A 17,843-nucleotide genomic window follows, 5' to 3' on the forward strand; every position below is an offset into this window, starting at 1 on the left:
GTGCTTTTACACCTGCATTGCTTGCTGTTTGGGGTTTTAGGCTGGGTTTCTGTACAACACTTTGAGATATCAGCTCATGTAAGAAGGGCTATGTACATAAATTTGATTTGATTTGAGTTAGTGTACTTTTACTGCACTTTCAAAACTGCAATCTTTTGTTATAGGTTATACGGAATAACACAACTGAAATAAATAGCGTGATTCAATGCAACACGTTGAACATCAAACGTGTTTATCTGTTAACCTGTTTGGTGTATGGATAGACACATACTGTTTCAGTGGTCTTTTGCTACAGGCATAGCCTACCATTAATATTCTCAGTTCCCGGAGCATTTAAAACAACCATATTTTCAATGGTATAATGGGATAATGATATTTGACTTTATATTGTAAATGCAATGTTTTTCATAGGCCTGTATGCCTACCATGACCCCATGTTGAGGCTGAGCGAGACCTTCGATAGGCTAGTAGAATATGTAGAAAGCTCCGTGGATCATTGTTTTTTTATCACCATTTATAAACCAACAAGGGGTAACCTATGCTTTTTACTATTCACTATAACAAGGGTTAAAACTATATCGTCACACACCCCCTCAGTTCAAGCTCTGCTTTTAACCCTAACACATCAAACCCTCCACAGAAATTGATAGCATATAGTCTGAGGAGTGCATGGTGCCAGTGATTGCGTCTGTTAAGTGGAATTCGGGGGAGGGGGGAAGAGGTCAAGTCATGATATCAGTGATTTTCAGGTCGGAAAGTCAGAGGTGTAGGAAGACGCAGCAGTTTCAGAATTGGAAATAAAAGTTCGGTGACCATTGGAAGATATTTTTCCCAGTCAGAGCTTGTTTTTTCTGAGCGACTTTAAAGGGGAAATCTGCGATTGCTACATCAAATGTCAAACTTCTAAATCAATCATATATACCCATTGACTCTTGAAGAATATGAACTTATGAGCTTAGTTCAACTGTCCTTCCTCATCAGAACCCAACCTGTTTAACTCCATTGTTTGTAAATAATGTGAACACTGTTAACCTGAAAACATGGATAAACTAGAATTGTAATATCATGGATGGTCAGTTCTTGTATCCATTTCTCTATGAATTTGAGAGTGGTTGAATTTCTCCAGCCTCAGTTTTTTACCAAAACAGGGGTGGGGTATCTGCTTTGTTATTGTTTGAACTGCAGATCCCCTGTAAAGGAATAGTACTCTCTCCCTGAGATAAAAACTATTAATGTGAAGAAGAACAAACAGAGGATTTTTTTTAACACATCACCTTTTATAACAGCGTTTATTAATAACAGGGTTTATCATAACAGGGTTTATCATAACAGGGTTTATTAATAACAGGGTTTATTATAACAGGGTTTACTCGTAACAGGGTTGATCCGTAACAGGTTTACAATAATGAACAAATCCCTATTCAGCTTCTACATCTGCGTAGAGGAAATTTTTATCTGTAAGAAGTAAGAGAACTGGTTATTTAACAATTATTAGTTTACATTGTTTTCCAGAATATTGTTTTTGTTCAACTGTGTTACCCACTCCAGTCAACAGATGGCGACGTGAGTCTCTCAGGTGATGCCTCTTGCGTGACGTATAATGTAGTGGACGGGACGTTTTTTCTACAACAACAATTCATCCACCTCGGTAGCGTGCTAGCCAACATAAAACCACAACATTGAAGCTCTTTAGGCCATTTTTGTTTATATTAACCTCAGTGTTTTAAACACACTGTCTGCGTATTTACTAGTTACTCTATTTAATGTGCTATTTATGTTATTAGCTAAGTAACACTCGGCTAATGCTAACTAGTTTACTTGCTAACATCCTCGACCATGAGCTCCCGCTACTTCCCCTGTGCTAAAGAAGAGGTCTGCTGGACGGAGAAAGAAGTTCTTGTGAAAGAGGAGAAGGAAGAGGAGGCTGTCACAGTTAAAAAAGAGGTAGAGGGTGAGGCTGTTACAGTGAAAGAAGAGAAAGACGTGAAAGAGGAAGAATTTATAGTGAAAGAAGGGGATGAATCTTTAAGAGTGAAAGAGGAGGATGCAGTTTTTGGAATGAAGGAGGAGGGGGAGATTACCGTCCCATTGGAGGAGACTGGAGATCTGATTAACACCAGTGAGTACTGTCTTAAAAACAGTGGCACAAACTCTATAGTTGTTGAAGTAATGTGTAGTGTTAAAGACTGTGGTCAAGTGAGCTGTCATTCGCAAAACTTCCGCGTGAATTTTTTTAAGCGAAGTGACTACACTTTACGGTACAGTGTGTTTTCTGTGAGGGGAAACGGAGTCGGATGTTCTCTAATACTCAGATAGAAACGACAGCTACAAATTATTCCAAGCAAACAGTTTGACGCACACGTATTCAATCTTCCATAATCAAAGTGATACCAAATCGTTTAGTTCATTTTCGTACCTTATCAAAAATTACTTTGACATCACGGGTAGAGTGATGCTGTAGTAGCCTAACGTTGGCGCTGTTTAGGAAATGTTAAATTATCAAAGCAAGATGTGTTTATGATGTCATGACACACAGGACGATCTAAATGAGCTTGATATGTTTTCAGAATATCATTAATCCAATGTGATGACCATATTTAAAATATGGGTTAACATAATTGCTAATTCTATATTACAGTTAACGTTTAAGTACCATTGGATGGTAAACAATTTGTCACGTCTGCCATCAGTACATCCCTAATCTATTGTCATTAACATTGTAATGTATAACATGCCCATATGACAGCTACAACATTGGAAAAACACTTGTTTACTGTACATTCGGGAAAGTATTCAGACCCTTTACTCAGTACTTTGTTGAGTTCTAGGTTATGTCAGAAAGTTAGAAGTTGTTTCTGAATAACCTAAAACATGGGAACCCTCAAGTAATAATGAGAGAGAGAAGGAACAATAGAAATGTATAAAAATCACGAGACGTGAACAACCCTTACAGTTGATCAAAGCATTCTAAAGACAGAAATGATGCTGCATACAAAGCCCATCAGAACAATCCCTCCTTGCCATTGGGAACCAAAATCCTACTAATTTAAATATCATAAAAGCATTAAGACAAATTCAAGTTATGATGAGTATTTTCCAAACTATTCTCATGAAGTGTTTAATGTCCTTAAAGGCCAAGGCACACTGAAGCTGTTGTGGGGGCCCAACGCTCAAGACACTTTATGTTGGGGTTTCCTTTATATTGGCAGTTACAACACTTTGTTGGTTTCCTTTATTTTCACCCACTTTTTCTCCCCGGACACAGCGCGGGATCGAACCTGGCTCTGTAGTGATGGCTCAAGCACTGCCCCACGGATCATTTTGGACCTGAATACATGTCAACAATCCTTCCCCTAATGATGACCATATTCTGCCAAAGGACACTTCTATGGATTACATTTTGTTAAAATCACCCCAAAGTCACACTTTGTGGACATTCTAATCAAGTTTTACATTGAATATGTTGTTTTTAATGTAGGAATTGTTAAAGGGAGGTTATGGCAATTTTTACAGAGTCCAATTAACTCGTGGAAACCATTTTTATGTCTGTGTGTGTAGCATGAATAAAGTTAGATGTTTCGCGAGCCAGCGCTAACTAGCGTTGGTGAAATGACTGGAAGTCTACAGGTAGTCTATGCACTAACAGTAGGTACCAGAATGTCGCTGTATCTGTAAGGTGTTTACCATGGATCAAATGCCGCCTATGACACTGATTGAAATACTGTAGTCCATAATATCTGTTGACATCTACTGGAAGCCCTATTAACCTGTTGGGGCTAGGGGGCAGTATTTTCACGGCCGGATGAAAAACGTACCCAATTTGAAAAGGTTACTACTCTGGCCCAGAGACTAGAATATGCATATTATTAGTACACTCTGAAGTTTCTAAAACTGTTTGAATGGTGTCTGTAAGTATAACAGAACTCATGTGGCAGGCAAAAACCTGAGAAAAATACAAGCAGGAAATGAAAATCTTGTGGCTGTACTATTTTCAAGTCATTGCCAATGGAACACACAGTGACAAAGGATTCATTTTGCACTTCCTAAGGCTTCCACTAGATGTCAACAGTCTTTAGAAAGTTGTTTGAAGCGTCTATGATGAACAGAGACCGAATGAGAAGGCATGGGAGTTGATGTCCCTGGGATGACATCACTTCATTGTCGCGCGTTCATGTGAGATGAGACCTTGTGTTCCAAAACGTTTTTCAAGACACAGGAAAGGTCCGGTTGAAATATTACTGACGTTTCACGTTAAAATGGCCCTAAAGATTGATGCTATACAACGTTTGACATGTTTGAACGAACGTAAATAGATTTTTGGGGGGGGCTTTTCGTCGTGACATTTCCCTCGCGCGCCCTACATTTTGAGTAGCCTACTGAACGCGCTAAAAACATGGAACAACATGGAGTTATTTGGACATAAATTATTAACTTTATCGAACAAAACAACATTTGTTGTGGACCTGGGATTCCTGGAAGTGCCTTCTGATGAAGATTTTTAAAGGTAAGTGAATATTTCTAATGTTATTTATGATTTTAGATGATTCCAACATGGCGGCTATCTGTATTGCGTAGTGTATTTTTCTGAGCACAGTACTCAGATTATTGCAAAGTGTGCTTTCCCAGTAAAGTTATTTTGAAATCAGTCAATGCGGTTGCATTCAGGAGATGTTCATCTATAATTCTTTGAATAACAGTTTAATATTTTATCCACGTTTTATGAGTATTTTTGTAAATTCACCGGCAGTTTTGGGGGAGATACATTTTCTGAACGTCATGCGCCGATGTAAAATGCTGCTTTTGGATAAAAATATGAACTTGATAGAACAAAAAATGCATGTATTGTCTAACATAATGTCCTAGGAGTGTCGTCTGATGAAGATCATCAAAGGTTAGTGCTGCATTTAGCTGTGGTTTTGGTTTTTGTGACATATGCTTGCTTTCAAAATGGCTGTGTGTAATGTTTTGTCTATGTACTGTCCTAACATAATCTAACTTTATGCTTTCGCCGTAAAACCTCTTTGAAATCGGACAACGTGGTTGGATTAAGGAGATGTTTATCTTTCAAATGTGAGAAATTGAAATTATTCGATTTTTGCTGTTTTGAATTTCGCACCATGTATCTTGTCAAGCAATCTCGTCACAGGGATCAGAACGGGAAGGGGTGGACCCAAGAGGTTAACTGCAATCTGAGAGGTATTCCATTGATTTCCTCATAGACAGGCATTTTAAATGGTGTCACCTCCAAAAAAAGAATTCTGGATGGCTTCTCCTCGGGTTTTCGCCTGCTATATCAGTTCTGTTATACTCACAGATATTATTTTAACAGTTTTGGAAACTTTAGAGTGTTTTCTATGCAATACTACCAATTACATGCATATCCTAGCTTTTGGGCCTGAGTAACAGGCAGTTTACTTTGGGCACCTCATTCATCCAAACTTCCGAATACTGCTCCTTAGCCCGAAGAAGTTATTATAGAGCTCTGCTCAGCCTATAAACATGACATTATATATTATTATAGAGCTTTGTTCAGCCTTAAAACATGACATTATCTATTATTATAGAGCTCTGCTCAGCCTAAAAACATGACATTATCTATTATTATAGAGCTCTGCTCAGTCTAAAGACATGACATGATCTATTATTATATTATTATAGAGCTGTGCTCAGTCTAAAGACATGACATTATCTATTATTATAGAGCTTTGCTCAGCCTATAAACATGACATTCCATGAGAGCAAGATTCTAGTTGGAACTCTACATATTTTGATTTTCAAATTACACCAAGATTCTTTTAAATTAGACATTTTTTGTAAACTGGCCTATGGTTATTGGGGGATGTGATTTGGATTCAACCTCCTAGCTTGACAGTTGTATCATGTGGAGGTTTCATTCAGGTCTCTATTTAAATAAACACTCTGTCTTTGGCAGGAGAAAGACCAGACTCCGAGGAACCAGAGACGTCCAAACCAGCAAGACGACACCACTGCTCCCACTGTGGAATGATTTTTAACCAGTTAAGGTGTCTGAAACGACATGAGAGAATACACACAGGGGAGAAGCCTTTCCAATGCTTCCAGTGTGGAAAGTGTTTTTCCTTGTTAGCGAGCATGAAAAGACATGAGAGGATACACACAGGGGAAAAGCCTCATCACTGCTCCCAGTGTGGAAAGAGTTTTTTCTCATCAGGGTGCCTGAAAAGACATGGCATGACACACACAGGAGAAAAACCTCATCACTGCTCCCAGTGTGGAAAGAGTTTTAACCGGAAAGAATACCTGAAAGAACACGAGAGAATACACACCGGGGAGAAGCGAGATAAACCTTTCCAATGCTCTAAGTGTGGAAATAATTTTTCGTTGTTAGCGAGCCTGAAAATACATGATAGAATACACACAGGGGAAAAGCCACATCACTGCTCCCAGTGTGGAAAGAGTTTTAAGTTGAAAGGACAACTGAAACAGCATGAGATAATACACACAGGGGAGAAGCCTTACCACTGCTCCCAATGTGAAAAGAGTTTTGCGTGGTTGGGTCACATGAGAAGACATAAGAGAATACACACAGGAGATAAGGATGTAGGCTGCTGAACAGTAGGACATAGGACAGATGCTTGCTGCTGAACAGTAGGACATAGGACAGACAGTTGTGAAGAGGGCACGACAAAGCCTATTCCCCCTCAGGAGACTGAAAAGATTTGACATGAGTTCTCAGATCCTCTAAATGTTCTACAGCTGCACCATCGAGAGCATCCTAACTGGTTGAATCACTGCCTGGTATGGCAACTGCTCGGCCTCCGTCCGCAAGGCACTACAGAGGGCAGTGCGTACGGCCCAGTACATCACCGGGGCCAAGCTTCTTGCCATCCAGGACCTCTATACCAGGCGGTGTCAGAGGAAGGCCCAAAAAATTGTCAAAGACTCCAGCCACACGGCAAGCTGTACTGGAGCGCCAAGTCTAGGTCCAAGCCATAAGACTCCTGAACATCTAATCAAATGGCTACCCAGACTATTTGAATTGCCTCCCCCCTCTTTTACCTCGCTGCTACTCTCTGTTATTATCATCATCTATGCATAGTCACTTTAATAACTCTACGTACATGTACATATTACCTCGACTAACTGGTGCTGCCGCACATTGACTCTGTACCGGTACCCCCCTGTATATGGTCTCACTATTGTTATTTTACTGCTGCTCTTTAATTACTTGTAACTTTTATTTCTTATTCTTGCTTTTGTTAAAAAATGTTTTACTGAATTGTTGGTTAGGGGCTTGTAAGTATGCATTTCACTGTAAAGTCTACACCTGTTGTATTCGTTGCATGTGACTAATAAAATTTGATTTAATATTAAAGCTGATCTTCCCCCTAAAAAAACGAATAACTGCTCCTGATTTAAACCCAAAAAGCACATTCTATCCTATGGTTAATAACTCCTCCATTAATACCTGTTGTATGTCAGTCCAACAAGAAGCTATGTCAGTATGTGTCCTATGGTTACCAACTCCTCCATTAATACCTGTTGTAGGTCAGTCCAACAAGAAGCTATGTATGTGTCCTATGGTTACCAACTCCTCCATTAATACCTGTTGTAGGTCAGTCCAACAAGAAGCTATGTATGTGTCCTATGGTTACCAACTCCTCCATTAATACCTGTTGTAGGTCAGTCCAACAATGTCGGTATATATGAGAAAAACAAGCCATATTCAGAAGAACCTCACCAGGACAGAAGAACAGGCACTTAATGAACTAATGTAAGAGTCATCTTTGCATCAAACCTGCAGACAAGGGGGGTGTTGTGGTTGTTTTAGACTATGTAAAATACAAAGAAGACATTCAGACGCGAATCCGTAATGAATGTTTCTATAGAAAACTGAGTGTTGATCCCACACAGGTGTTCCAATGGGATGTTAGCTCAAATCTGGAGCAGGCCATATTATTATAATATTACATATTATTATTATTAAACATTATTATTATGAACCATTATTATTATTAAACATTATTACTATTAAACATTATTACTATTAAACATTATTATTATTAAACATTATTATTATTAAACAATTATTACAATTAAACATTATTATTATTAAACATTATTATTCAACATTATTACAATTAAACATTATTATTAAACATTAATATTATGAACCATTATTATTATTATTAAACATTATTATTACTATTAAACATTATTGTTATTAATTAGCATTATTATTATTATTAAACAGGTTGATTTTTGTTTTGTACACAACAATTAAATAATTGACAAAACTCGTAAATGGTATGAAATAAAACAAAACATGTTTATGAAGTGTAGCAGTATGAATTGCATTAACAGAAATGACCGTAAATTAACATTGTTGATGAATAAAGACGGGAATTAACGTTGAACATTTACTGGTGGTGATACAACGGGGAATTCATCAACATTAACAAACAATAGGTAGCCTAAACAACCCACTCTATGACAAAATAAATGCATACTATTTGTTTGGAGACAGAGACATGCCTATAGTGCGTTTTCCCCTCACACCCGTTATACTGAAATACACACAGCCTGATCTTTACAAGGAATAGGCCTCGGCGTCACCTTAACGTGTTCAGGTATAAAGCAGTAGTCATTTATGGGAAACAAAGGAACATTCAAAGGACCCATACGGAACATCTAAACCAGTTATGATTTTTACCGATTTTAATGTTTATTCATAAAAAGCAGAAGGTAGTAAATATCATTAATCATAATGGTTAACCTATTCAAATGAATAGGTCAACATTCTAAAAGTATTCACATGACTCAATTTAGTCTAATTGGAAACATATGTCGCGGGGAGAAGTCAAAGGATCCTAGAAGTCAGGCTATAATTTGTCAAATCCAGAATAAATAGAGGCTAGCCGAAGTGTTCAGGCTTTGATTTACATTTTTACATTTTAGTCATTTAGCAGACGCTCTTATCCAGAGCGACTTACACTAGTGAATGCATACATTTCAATTCATTTCATACATTTTTTTCGCCCGTACTGGCCCCCCGTGGGAATCGAACCCACAACCCTGGCGTTGCAAACACCATTGCAAACACCATGCTCTACCAACTGAGCCACAGGCTGGGAAGTTTTCGGTTCCCTTACGGGGGCAAAAAATGCATTCAGAGTGGAGTAAAACTGCAAAATACTTTGTCCAAAATAACAAATATTTTTTATACTGCAGTAATTCTGCAGTGTAACTTCAATTATTCTTACTGCTTACTCTGTTCCAAAATACCACAGTCGACTGCAGTTAGTGCTCTTTTACTGCACTTTCAACACTGCAATGTTTTGTTGTAAGGGTTCCGTTTAGGCTATAGGTTATACGGAAGAACACAACTGCACTGAATAGCCTGATTCAATGCACCCCCCCCCCCCCCCCCCCCCCCTGAACATCAAACATGTGTTTATCTGTTAACCTGTTTGGTGTATGGATAGACACATACTGTTTCAGTGGTCTTTTGCTACAGGCATAGCCTACCATTAATATTCTCAGTTTCGGAGCATTTAAAACAACCATATTTTCAATGGTATAATGGGATAATGATATTTGACTTTATATTGTAAATGCAATGTTTTTCATAGGCCTGTATGCCTACCATGACCCCATGTTGAGGCTGAGCGAGACCTTCGATAGGCTAGTAGAATATGTGGAAAGCACCGTGGATCATTGTTTTTTAATCACCATTTATAACCCAACAAGGGGTAACCTATGCTTTTTACTATTCACTATAACAAGGGTTAAAACTATATCGTCACACAGCCCCTCAGTTCAAGCTCTGCTTTTAACCCTAACACATCAAACCCTCCACAGAAATTGATAGCATATAGCCTGAGGAGTGCATGGTGCCAGTGATTGCGTCTGTTAAGTGGAATTCGGGGGAGGGGGGAGAGGTCAAGTCATGATATTAGTGATTTTCAGGTCAGAAAGTCATTGGTGTAAGAAGATGCAGCAGTTTCAGAATTGGAAATAAAAGTTCGGTGACCATTGGAAGATATTTTTCCCAGTCAGAGCTTGTTTTTTCTGAGCGACTTTAAAGGGGAAATCTGCGATTGATATATCCAATTTCAAACTTTTAAATCAATGATATATACCCATTGACTCTTGAAGAATATGAACTTATAAATGCCTTATGAGCTTAGTTCAACTGTCGTACCTCATCAGAACCCAACCTGTTTAACTCCATTGTTTGTAAATAATGTGAACACTGTTAACCTGAAAACATGGATAAACTAGAATTGTAATATCATGGATGGTCAGTTTTTGCATCCATTAATCTATGAATTTGAGAGTGGTTGAATTTCTCCAGCCTCAGTTTTTTACCAAAACAGGGGTGGGGTATCTGCTTTGTTATTGTTTGAACTGCAGATCCCCTGTAAAGGAATAGTACTCTCTCCCCGAGATAAAAACTATTAATGTGAAGAAGAACAAACAGAGGATTTTTTTAACACATCACCTTTTATAACAGCGTTTATTAATAACAGGGTTTATCATAACAGGGTTTATCATAACAGGGTTTATTAATAACAGGGTTTATCATAACAGGGTTTATCATAACAGGGTTTATTAATAACAGGGTGTACTATAACAGGGTTGATTCGTAACCGGGTTGATTCTTAACAGGGTTTGTTAATAATGTACAAATCTCTATTCAGCTTCTAAATCTGCGTAGAGGAAATTATTATCTGTAAGAAGTAAGAGAACTACAATTATTAGTTTACATTGTTTTCCAGAATTCTGTTTTTGTTCAACTGTGTTACCCACTCCAGTCAGCAGATGGCGACGTGAGTCTTTCATGTGATGCCTCTTGCGTGACGTATAATGTAGTGGACGGGACGCTTTTTCTACAACAACAATTCATCCACCTCGGTAGCGTGCTAGCCAACATAAAACCACAACATTGAAGCTCTTTGGGCCATTTTTGTTCATATTAACCGCAGTTTTTTTAAACACATCGTCTGCGTATTTGCTCCATATCATTTACGTTTTTAGCTATCTGGCTAAGTAACACTCGGCTAATGCTAACTAGCTTGATATCATCCTCGACCATGAGCTCACGCTACTTCCCCCGTGCTAAAGAAGAGGTCTGTTGGACAGAGAAAGAAGTTTTTGTGAAAGAGGAGGAGGAAGAGGAGGCTGTCACAGTTAAAAAAGAAGTCGAGGGTGAGGCTGTTACAGTGAAAGAAGAAGAATTTACAGTGAACGAAGAAGCTTTAAGAGTGAAAGAGGAGGATGCCGTTTTTGGAATGAAGGAGGAGGGGGAGATTACGGTCACGTTGGAGGAGAAAGGAGATCTGATTAACACCAGTAAGCACTATTTTCAAAACAGTGGAACAAACTCTGTAGTTGTTGAACTATTGAACTAATGTGTCGGGTTAAAGACTGCGGTCAAGTGAGCCGTCATTCGCAAAACGCTGTCAAGCCACCCACGCTTCTGTTTCCACCTACATTTTCTTACGCGAAGTGACAACACTTTACGGTACAGTGTGTTTTCTGTGAGGGGAAACGGAGTCGGATGTTCTCTAATACTCAGATAGAAACGACAGCTACGAATTATTCCATGAAAACAGTTTCACGCACACGTATTCAATCTTCCATAATCAAAATGATACCAAATCGTTTAGTTCATTTTCGTACCTTATCAAAAATTACTTTGACATCACGGGTAGAGTGATGCTGCAGTAGCCTAACGTTGGCGCTGTTTAGGAAACGTTAAATTATCAAAGCAAGATGTGTTTATGATGTCATGACACACAGGACGATCTAAATGAGCTTGATATGTTTTCAGGATATCATTAATCCAGTGTGATGACCATTGCTAACCATACGCTGTCCATTTTATGTCATCTTAAAATATGGGTTAATATAATTGATAAAGTTAACTGTAACGTTGAATTAAGTAAAATTGGATGGTAAACATTTTGTCACGTCTGCCACTAGAAGAGTCTACATCTTTTGTTTTTCAAATTACACCAAGATTATTTTTTTATTAGATTTTTTTTGTAAACTGGCCTCAGGTTGAGGGATCTGATTTGGATTCAACCTCCTAGCAAGAGAGTTGTGGAGGTTTCATTCAGATCTCTATTTAAATAAACACTCTGTCTTTGGCAGGAGAAAGACCAGACTCAGAGGAACCAGAGACGTCCAAACCAGCAAGACGACACAACTGCTCCCACTGTGGAAAGGGTTTTAAACAGTTAGGGGACCTGAAACGCCATGAGAGAATACACACAGGAGAGAAGCCTTTCGAATGCTCCCTGTGTGGAAAGAGTTTTTCCTTGTTAGCGAGCCTGAAAAGGCATGAGAGGACACACGCAAGAGATACTCCTCATCACTGCTCTCAGTGTGGAAAGATATTTATTCAGTTAGGGAACCTAAAAATACATGAGAGAATACACACAGGAGAGAAGCCTCATCACTGCTCCCAGTGTGGAAAGAGTTTTAACCGGAAAGAATACCTGAAAGAGCATGAGAGAATACACACAGGAGAGAAGCGAGATAAACCTTTCCAATGCTCCCAGTGTGGAAAGAGTTTTTCCTTGTTAGCGAGCCTGAAAATACATGAGAGGACACACACAGGAGATAAGCCTCATCACTGCTCCCAGTGTGGAAAGAGTTTTAACCTGAAAGGACAACTGAAACAGCATGAGAGAATACACACAGGGGAGAAGCCCTACCACTGCTCCCAATGTGAAAAGAGTTTTGCTTGGTTAGGGGACCTGAGAAGACATGAGAGGACGCACACAGGAGAGAAGCCTCATCACTGCTCCCAGTGTGGAAAGCGTTTTAACCAGTTAGGTCACATGAGAAGACATGAGAGAATACACACAGGAGATAAGGATGTAGGCTGCTGAACAGTAGGACATAGGACATATGTAGGCTGCTGAACAGTAAAGGGTGGCTACTTTGAAGAATCTGAAATATAAAATATATTTTGATGTGTTTTACACTTTTTGGTTACTACATGATTCCGTATGTGTTATTTCATAGTTTTGATGTCTTCACTATTATTCTACAATGTAGAAAATAGTAAAAAAATAAATAAAACCCTTTGAATGAGTAGGCGTGTCCAAACTTTTGACTGGTATTGTACATCTACATGATGCATTGTTACACCATGTCGGAGCAGTATAGCCCAGCTGCATATTGTGATATGTTTGTTAACTTCGTTTTAAATACTCACTCATTACAAATCTGTTCTGATCAACAAGTCTTGTTAGACTTCAATGCTGCTTTTGACATTATCGATCATAGTCTGCTGCTGGAAAAATGTATGTGTTATGGCTTTACACTCACTGCTATAATGTGGATAAAGTGTTACTTGTCTAACATAACATGGAGGGTGTTCTTTAATGGAAGCCTCTCAAATATAATCCAGTAAGAATCAGGAATTCCCCAGGGTAGCTGTTTAGGCCCCTTGCTTTTTAAAATGTTTACTAACGACATGCCACTGACTTTGAGTAAAGTCAGAGTGTCTATGTATGCGGATGACTCAACACTATACACGTCAGCTACTACAGCAACTGAAATGACTGCAACACTCAACAAAGAGCTAGTATTGTATTTGGAACAAAACACTCACTAAACCCTAAACCTCAACTACCTCTTGTAATAAATAATGTAGAAATTGAGCAAGTTGAGATGACTAAAGTGCTTTGAGTAACCCTGAATTGTAAACCGTCATAGTCAAAACATATTGATGCAGTAGTAGCTAAGATGGGGAGAAGTCTATCTATAATAAAGTGATGCTGTGCCTTAACAACACTATCAACAAGGCAGGTCCTACAGGCCTTGTCGCAACTTGACTACTGTTCAGTCGTGGGGTAAGGTGCCACAAAAAAGTGCTTAGGAAAATTGCAATTGGCTCAGAACGGCAGCATGGCTGGCCCTTGGATGTACACAGAGAGCTAATATTAATAATATGCATGTCAATCTCTCCTGGCTCAAAGTGGAGGAGAGTGACTTCATCACTACTTTTATTTGTGAGAGATATTGACATGTTGAATGCACCGAGTTGTCTGTCTAAACTAGTGGCACACAGCTCGGACACCCATGCATACCCCACAAGACATGCCACCAGAGGTCTCTTCACAGTCTCCATGTCCAGAACAGACTATGGGAGGCGCACAGTACAACATAGAGCCATGACTACATGGAACTCTATTCCACATCAAGTAACTGACGCAGGCAGTAAAATTAGATTTAAAAAACAGATTAAAAAGCACCTTTTGGAACAGCGGGGACTGTGAAGCAACTCAAACATTGGCTCAGACACATGCACACACACACACACACACGATCAAACACACTATACATACACATGGATTTAGTACTGTAGATATGTGGTAGTGGTGGAGTAGGGGCCTGAGGTCACATAGTGTGTTGTGAAATCTGTGAATATATTGTAAGGTTTTTAAAATTGTATAAACTGCCTTCATTTTGTTCGACCCCAGGAAGAGTAGCTACTGCTTTGGCAGCAGCTAATGGGGATCCATAATAAATACAAACACATGATTCTCTTTGTACTTTTACAAATAATTGTATTATTTCATAAAATACTTGAAAAATAAACATTATGTTTGAAAATAAATACTTTGCTGCCAACTTCAGTCAGCAGATGGTGATGTGTGTCTTTCAGGCAATACTGACATTGTAACGTAATAATCTAGTGGACGGGAAGTTTATGTTACAATCATTTATCCACCATTAATTTTTCCCATAGGGGATTTTTAAAGAACTTTAAACCTATACGGGATCAGTGTCCCCCCCTCTAGACGGTTGAGCTAGCATAGGCTAATGTGATTAGCATGAGATTGTAAGTAACAAGAACCTTTCCAAGGTTAAATTCTTGTTAATCTAGCTGCACTGTCCAATTCAATGTAGCTATTACAGTGAAATAATAACATGCTATTGTTTGAGGAGAGTGCACAGTTATGAACTTGAAAATGAATTAATAAACCAATTAGGCACATTTGGGCAATCTGCATACAACATTTTGAACAGAAATTAAATGGTTCATTGAATCAGTCTAAGACTTTGTACATACACTGCTGCCATCTAGTGGCCAAAATCTAAATTGCGCCTAACCTGGAATAGTACACTATGGCCTTTCTCTTGCATTTAAAAGATGATGATGCAAAAAAATATTTATTTTTTATCTTTGTATTATCTTTTACCAGATCTAATGCGTTATAGTCTCCTACATTAATTTCACATTTCCACAAACTTCAAAGTGTTTCCTTTTCAAATGGTATGAAGAATATGCATAACCTTGCTTCAGGTCCTGAGCTACAGGCAGTTAGATTTGGGTCATTTTTTGGAGGAAATTGAAAAAAAAGGGGTCCGATCCTTATTAATGGCTGTGTTTCATGTAGGCGTGACCCTGGTGTGATGTTTTGATAACCGTGTAATTCTCTATGACACCTCCACTGTGAGGCTTTATTTCCTTTGTTACCATAGCGAGTTCTTAAGTTTGCTAAGTGAATTATTCATTGAGGCAGCCATAGGCTGTAGATGGAATAAGAAGCTTATTGATTGTGTAATTGTGTGTAGGTTCAATCATTATTCTAATTTAAATTATGAGTCAAAGTGCCTTAAAGACACGTAAAACGTAGCCTACCGATTGCAAGGTGCAGCCTGTGTCCAAAACATTAGAGTCTGGTCCAGTCATTCAATGTGATGGCTTTTTACCTTTTTGTTATCGTGATCGTTGTACACACTGGCTGCTCCTCATTCAGGCTCCAGGCAACTAAAGCTTCTCTCAACCCTATCACACTGGCTGCTCCTCATTCAGGCTCCAGGTGGCTAAAGCTTCTCTCAACCCTATCACACTGGCTGCTCCTCATTCAGGCTCCAGGCGGCTAAAGCTTCTCTCAACCTCAGAGACATGTTTTCTCCCTGTGCTCTCCGGGGAAGTAGCCTATGATGTTTGCAAGCACCGACCTTTCAACTGAAACTCCTCTTCAATAAAGTGTACTGTCAAAGTGATGTGTCCTACTGTAGGGCTTGGTTGTTCTACTAGATCAAAGGTCTGTTGTATCCTACTGTAGGGCTTGGTAGTTCTACTAGATCAAAGGTCTGTTGTATCCTACTGTAGGGCTTGGTAGTTCTACTAGATCAAAGGTCTGTTGTATCCTACTGTAGGGCTTGGTTGTTCTACTAGATCAAAGGTCTGTTGTATCCTACTGTAGGGCTTGGTAGTTCTACTAGATCAAAGGTCTGTTGTATCCTACTGTAGGGCTTGGTAGTTCTACTAGATCAAAGGTCTGTTGTATCCTACTGTAGGGCTTGGTTGTTCTACTAGATCAAAGGTCTGTTGTATCCTACTGTAGGGCTTGGTAGTTCTACTAGATCAAAGGTCTGTTGTATCCTACTGTAGGGCTTGGTTGTTCTACTAGATCAAAGGTCTGTTGTATCCTACTGTAGGGCTTGGTTGTTCTACTAGATCAAAGGTCTGTTGTATCCTACTGTAGGGCTTGGTTGTTCTACTAGATCAAAGGTCTGTTGTATCCTACTGTAGGGCTTGGTTGTTCTACTAGATCAAAGGTCTGTTGTATCCTACTGTAGGGCTTGGTTGTTCTACTAGATCAAAGGTCTGTTGTATCCTACTGTAGGGCTTGGTTGTTCTACTAGATCAAAGGTCTGATGTATCCTACTTTAGGGCTTGGTTGTTCTAGATCAAAGGTCTGATGTATCCTACTTTAGGGCTTGGTTGTTCTAGATCAAAGGTCTGATGTATCCTACTTTAGGGCTTGGTTGTTCTAGATCAAAGGTCTGATGTGTCCTACTGTAGAGTTTGGTTGTTCTGCTAGATTACAGGCTTGGGCAATTCCAATCCTCGAGGGCCTGATTGGTGTCACACTTTTCCCCCATCCCCAGCAAACACACCTGATTAAAACTAATTTCATTTTAAACTGAAGATCATGATTAGTTGATTATTGGAGTCAGGTGTGTTAGCTGATTGGCTCAAATCCATTATGAAGAAAATAAATTCCACAAAGTATCTTTTAACAAGGCACACCTGTTATTTGAAATGCATTCCAGGTGACTACATCATGAAGCTGATTGAGAGAAGGCTCACGTCACAAGCATTTCGCTACACTACAAGCATTTCGCTACACTCGCAATAACATCTGCTAACCATGGGTATGTGACCAATAAAATTTGATTTGAGAATGCGAAGAGTGTGCAAAGCTGTCGTCAAGGCAAAGGGTGGGTAATTTTGAAGAATCTAAAATATAAAATATATTTTGATTTGTTTAACAGTTTTGGTTACTACATAATTCCATATGTGTTTTTTCAGTTTTGATGTCTTCACTATTCTACAATGTAGAGAATAGTAACAATTATTGAATGAGTAGGTGTGTCCAAACATTTGACTTGTACTGTACCTTGTCCATAATGTAGAGGCCTATGGGATATTCAATGAAGAGGTTAGGGTGGAAGATGGTAAATGTGATCTGCATAACATACCAATACCAATTGACATACCTTTGTATGCCTCCTCGTCTGTATACCTGCAGACACAGACACAAAAATTTGCCGTTCAGTCATCTGCACCCAATAGAGCTAGCCTTCAACATATTCTTATGTTGATTGATATCAATTGAATTTAGTTAATTTTCTGTTTTAGAGGGGCCCCCGTGTTGAGGATCAGCATGGCTACAGACATGAGTGCTACGGAGCGGTAGTCATTTAGGCAGGTTACCTTCGCCTTCATGGGCACAGGGACTATGGTGGTCTGCGTGAAACATGTAGGCATTACAGACTGTCAGGGAGATGTTGAACATTTCAGTAAAACCCTTGCCAGGTGGTCC

The 17,843-nt window shown here is 39.0% G+C and overlaps 2 protein-coding genes across 2 annotated transcripts; both read left to right on the forward strand.

Moving 5' to 3' along the window:
- The first annotated feature begins 1,616 nt into the window (after positions 1–1,616).
- Positions 1,617–7,390, forward strand: LOC106595183 (uncharacterized). The gene is made up of 2 exons (XM_082967797.1): positions 1,617–2,119; positions 5,933–7,390. The coding sequence occupies exons 1-2, from the start codon at positions 1,837–1,839 to the stop codon at positions 6,589–6,591; spliced, it is 942 nt and encodes a 313-aa protein (XP_082823923.1). The 5' UTR covers positions 1,617–1,836; the 3' UTR covers positions 6,592–7,390.
- Positions 7,391–10,865: 3,475 nt separating this feature from the next.
- On the forward strand, positions 10,866–14,488 carry LOC145862668 (uncharacterized). Its single transcript, XM_082967792.1, has 2 exons — positions 10,866–11,334; positions 12,139–14,488. Exons 1-2 carry the CDS (start codon positions 11,046–11,048, stop codon positions 12,879–12,881), a joined length of 1,032 nt encoding a protein of 343 aa, XP_082823918.1. The 5' UTR covers positions 10,866–11,045; the 3' UTR covers positions 12,882–14,488.
- Positions 14,489–17,843: the final 3,355 nt, after the last annotated feature.

The sequence above is a fragment of the Salmo salar genome, chromosome 02 (assembly GCF_965601325.2).
Source record: "Salmo salar chromosome 02, fSalSal1, whole genome shotgun sequence".
NCBI classification, from domain to species: Eukaryota; Metazoa; Chordata; class Actinopteri; order Salmoniformes; family Salmonidae; genus Salmo; species Salmo salar.

Coding starts and splice junctions, on each gene's coding strand:
- LOC106595183 (XM_082967797.1), top strand. CDS start 1,837: ATGAGCTCCCGCTACTTCCCCTGTGCTAAAGAAGAGGTCTGCTGGACG. Junction 2,120..5,932: donor TGGAGATCTGATTAACACCA/GTGAGTACTGTC, acceptor TGTCTTTGGCAG/GAGAAAGACCAGACTCCGAG.
- LOC145862668 (XM_082967792.1), top strand. CDS start 11,046: ATGCTAACTAGCTTGATATCATCCTCGACCATGAGCTCACGCTACTTC. Junction 11,335..12,138: donor AGGAGATCTGATTAACACCA/GTAAGCACTATT, acceptor TGTCTTTGGCAG/GAGAAAGACCAGACTCAGAG.